Raw genomic sequence first — 4,259 nt, 5'->3', positions numbered from 1 at the left:
AAAAATTAATAATAAAATTTGAGGTTTATAACTCAAGAGTAATAGTTTATATATATATATATATATATATATAACTACATATTATAAATTATATCATATAATTTTAACTATTAGGCGTGTTTTAATAAGTTTTTATAATATTAACATGACATATTAAAATTATTAAAAAAATTATTTAAAACTTTGGCCATGGAAGATATTTAAAATAATCATAAGAGACAAGCAGTATATGCATACTCATTATTCATGAACCAACGAGTCATTAGAAATTTTGGGGCCTTTTGCGTCTGCCAACGCTTATTATTTGCGACGAGGCTACGAGATAGTTTCTGTGTCTGCTCATATGGGACCCACACACAAAAGGCGGCTGAGCGCAACGAAGACGTCGACGATGGCGGTCTTCGTCAGATTCCGATCCGCAAAGTGAAGCGTCTGCGACAGCAACACCCGCGGGGCAACCAAGAATCGCTCCTCGCTGAGCTCCTCCACCAACCGGCACGTAGTGTTGTGCGCCACCGGCCCCAGCCAACCCAAGATCCGTTCTAATTCATTCCTCCACCGGTCCGCTTCCATTGACGACAACGACGGCATCTGCCGGATCTCCTTCAGCTTCGCCCTCACCTTGCGCCGCATCGACGGCGTCATATTATGGCACAGCGCGTCTCCGACCGCGGTCTCTATCTGTCTCATCGGCATCAGGCCCGCATGCGCATCCGCGTCGTTGTCTAACTTCCAGCGTGCAAATAAAGACTCCGCAATCACGATCAATTCCTTGTAGTGGAACGACAAGCCTGAGCCACCGACGGTGCTCGGCGAGGCTTTCAGAGAAGGGAGATTTTCGATGGTTATGGGGGCGTCCTTTGCCGCCGACGAGGTCCTGTTGAACATTCTTGATGACAGCGTGTTGAAGAAATTGAGGCCGGTGCTGGGGAAATGCAGGATGCGGCCATGGTTTCTCGCCGGCGGCAGAGGTGGCGAACAGAGGATTTGGGCGGCGAAGACTTCATAGATCCTGGCCATGACGGTGAAGACGGCGCCGACCATAGGTCGGACGACCTCGTCGAAGGTCCAGCTCCATAAAGATCTCTCCTTAAGCCACCGGACGTTGAGGCGCTGATCCTCCAGCGCCGTGCCATGTTTCCTCTGTTTTGGAAACTGCTCAGAGTCCTGCGCCTTCTCCGACTCCTCGAGGTTGAGGAGTTCCTCGTGAAGCAGGGAGGTCGAAGCCACGTACTTCTCCATCTTCTTGATCACCTTCGCGTCACTCTTCACCATCGAGCCGAGCCCGAGGAGGTCCAAATCTGCTACGCGACCGTGGCGGAGTGCAGCAGCCTTGACGCAACCGTAGAAGCGATCGAAGCCACGTAACAGAGGGTTGCGGCACTTGACGGAGAAGCGCGCGACGGTGGCGGCCACCGCGTCGAGGTCGGCGACTAGCTCGGCGCGGACGAGGAAGGATGGGTCCGTGGAGAAAAAAGTGGCGACGCCGACGGAACACATGTTGTCGCGGAGGGGGAGGAAGTGGTCGTCGGCGAGGGTACGGTGGAGGGAGACGAGGCGCGCCATGGCGTCGGCGACCTCGAAGGCGAAAATACCCACGGTGGGGCGGTCGGAGAAGTCGATGCAACCGCCCCCGAATCTCATGATTTCGATCGTGGAATTTCTCAGATTGCTCTGCAGTTGCATTAAATAAGACGAATATATAGAGTAAGAAATCAAGAAGTCAAGAAATCCTACCTCTACTAGAATTGGAATCGGTTCAATGGAATCTGTTTTTTTTTCTTTTTATGGAATCCAAGTTCTGGGTTTTTATGAAATTCATCATAATCAATCAATCAATCCAATCTACGGGATTTAATTCGTGACGGTTGACCGTTTTATAAGTTGGTACTGCCACGCGTACCTTGGTAGGGTAAGCACGGACCCACATCTGAGGCAGTAACTTAGTGGGTATGAATTATGGGGAGCGGAAAAAATGGCCTACTATTCTTGTGTGCTATATAAGGAAATTATATCTATTAAAGTAAAAAAAACATTACCTAATTTGGTTTGTGCAATTTAAACTGCCTTCCTTAGTTGCGATCGAATTGGTAATTGAGGATTTAGGATATGTAACCATCAGAAAAAACTAGGAATAAGTGTATTGGCTCTTTGATAACAAACAACTCAAAAAAAAAAAGCCATTACCATAGGCAGAGGACAGGGAGGAGAGGAGGAGTTGGGACTCACGGGAGGTGGCGGAACAGGTTCGAGGGACATGGCGGCCATGCTTCCGGCATCGGAGAGTTGAGTCGGAGAGAGAGGTGCTTCATGGAGAAGAGACATTGAAAACAGCCAAGAGGAATGAAAGAAGAAAGGCAGTTTATTTGGGCTGCTTATTTACTATGCTTGGGTTCGTTATATGGGCCTTTTAGTTGGCCCAGTTTGTTTGAACTCAGATGGGTAGTAGAACTTAAATCAAAAGTAGTTCCATGAACTAGTTAAGCTTGGATTTGATCATAAATTCATTTGGATTAGTAATAGACATTGTTAAATTCTCATGGCAAACCCAAGAAAAATAAAGGAATTTTTTTTACTATGGTAATTTTACTAGCTCGTGAATGTAAATACATATATAGACGTGTATCATAATTTTAGGCAAATATGATATGAATGGGACCAAGGAAACCATAGTTGTTTAAATTAATATTGTGAAATAACATAATATGTGAGATTAACAGGATTAATTACCATTAATTTGAGTTAGTTTATCATCTCATCTAGTAGTTAGGGTATGAGTGTATAGTAGCAGCTAATGGAACTGACATTTATCTGGCGATATATATATATATATATATATATTTATTTATTTATTTATTTTTATGAATGATACTTAAATACATATGTATATCTAAATAGTTGTTAAATATTCACTATAACAAATATTCAAGTATATATGTCGATGGTTAAAATTGTAGTCCTGATGCATAAAAGTATTAGATAAATATGAATGGAAAAGAGACTAACAAGGAAATCTCATTGTAAAATAAGAATTTAATCTCATAAAAGTTGTAAATATATACAGTATAGAGAGAGATTTTTTCTCACATGTGCCCACATAGCGATACTAAATTTAAGACTCGAATTGTGTTTAATCAAAGATGACTTATGTATGTCAAATGTCGGACATGTCAGGATAAAATTTATTTATTAATGGAGAATCACGGCCAGCCGATGATGTTTTGAGCTTGATGAGTAAAGACAATAAATGATCATTAATCAGTCGTTGAGTGCTACTATAGGTCTGGGCTTCTATATGAGGTTGTTGTGACTACATACAAAGGTCACACAATGAAAAGCAGACACCTTTGTTCTCCTTCTTAATTTTCCTCTAACCGTTCATTCCACTTGGTAATTCTGTGATAGCATTTGGGTACTTGCTCAATTCGCCACAAACGACCAATGATGGGTTGTGATTATGATTCTATCGTTGTATCCTATGAAACATATGACCCACGTAATCTTGAAACATTGTCAGAGGGGAACAAATCTGTTTTAAGTAAACTATGTTGAACGCATGCCTTGACTTTTCTGGTTCTAAGCATTCCAAAACTTACTCAGACTCCGGATTACTTCCCAAGTACTCTACATCGATTCTTAATTGGCCAGACGTCCTCTCTAGTACCGTGACTCGATCCGTTCTCGAGCACTTGACGACCCATTCAAAATCGACTACTTCGTCAGAACTTGGCATTTGGCAATCGGGCACTCGGCATCTCGACTCGGCAACCCTCAGGCTTAGCATCCCAACTTGGCACTAAGCTCACTCGCCCTCGAGAGTCCGGTGACATTTAGCTTCCCACTCGGCCTCGGGAAGCACAAGGACTCCTTAGACCTCGTGGCATTCGGGTGTGAGGGCTTCGCACTGGAACTCAAGAAGAATGCACTTAGGACCACTCGTCGCTCAGCTTCACACGTACTGGGAAAGTCCTCGACAATCAACGACATCCATTCACATGCTCGAACAACCCATCAACTCATCCTTCCTAGTGATAGTTTGATATAATCATCTCAGATCTTCTAACAAATCATTTTGGGGTTGAATTTATTATAATTTTCAATTTATAATATTCCTATATCTTTGGTAATGATTGTCTAACAAAAAAAACATAGGTCTTATAATTGATTTCTTCTAATGATATTATAAATTAATTAGTATTTTTATCAAGGGAAAGAGATTGATACAAGTCACAAATTTAAGAGCTAATATGTAAATTTAC

At 42.6% G+C, this 4,259-nt stretch overlaps 1 protein-coding gene across 1 annotated transcript; it reads right to left on the bottom strand.

Moving 5' to 3' along the window:
• Positions 1-339: 339 nt before the first annotated feature.
• On the bottom strand, positions 340-2,268 carry LOC122044244. Its single transcript, XM_042604765.1, has 2 exons — positions 2,188-2,268; positions 340-1,674 (listed from the first exon to the last, which is right to left on the bottom strand). The coding sequence occupies exons 1-2, from the start codon at positions 2,266-2,268 to the stop codon at positions 340-342; spliced, it is 1,416 nt and encodes a 471-aa protein (XP_042460699.1).
• Positions 2,269-4,259: the final 1,991 nt, after the last annotated feature.

The sequence above is a fragment of the Zingiber officinale genome, chromosome 2A (assembly GCF_018446385.1).
Source record: "Zingiber officinale cultivar Zhangliang chromosome 2A, Zo_v1.1, whole genome shotgun sequence".
NCBI lineage: Eukaryota > Viridiplantae > Streptophyta > Magnoliopsida > Zingiberales > Zingiberaceae > Zingiber > Zingiber officinale.
Note: the sequence above shows the minus strand (reverse complement) of the source record. Positions and strands in the feature narration are given on the sequence as shown.

Excerpts from the sequence above, each read along its gene's own strand:
- LOC122044244 (XM_042604765.1), bottom strand. The coding sequence starts at position 2,268 with ATGGCCGCCATGTCCCTCGAACCTGTTCCGCCACCTCCCGTGAGTCCC. Across the intron at positions 1,675-2,187 it reads CTCCCTGTCCTCTGCCTATG|AGCAATCTGAGAAATTCCAC; the intron begins GTAATGGCTTTT and ends ATGCAACTGCAG.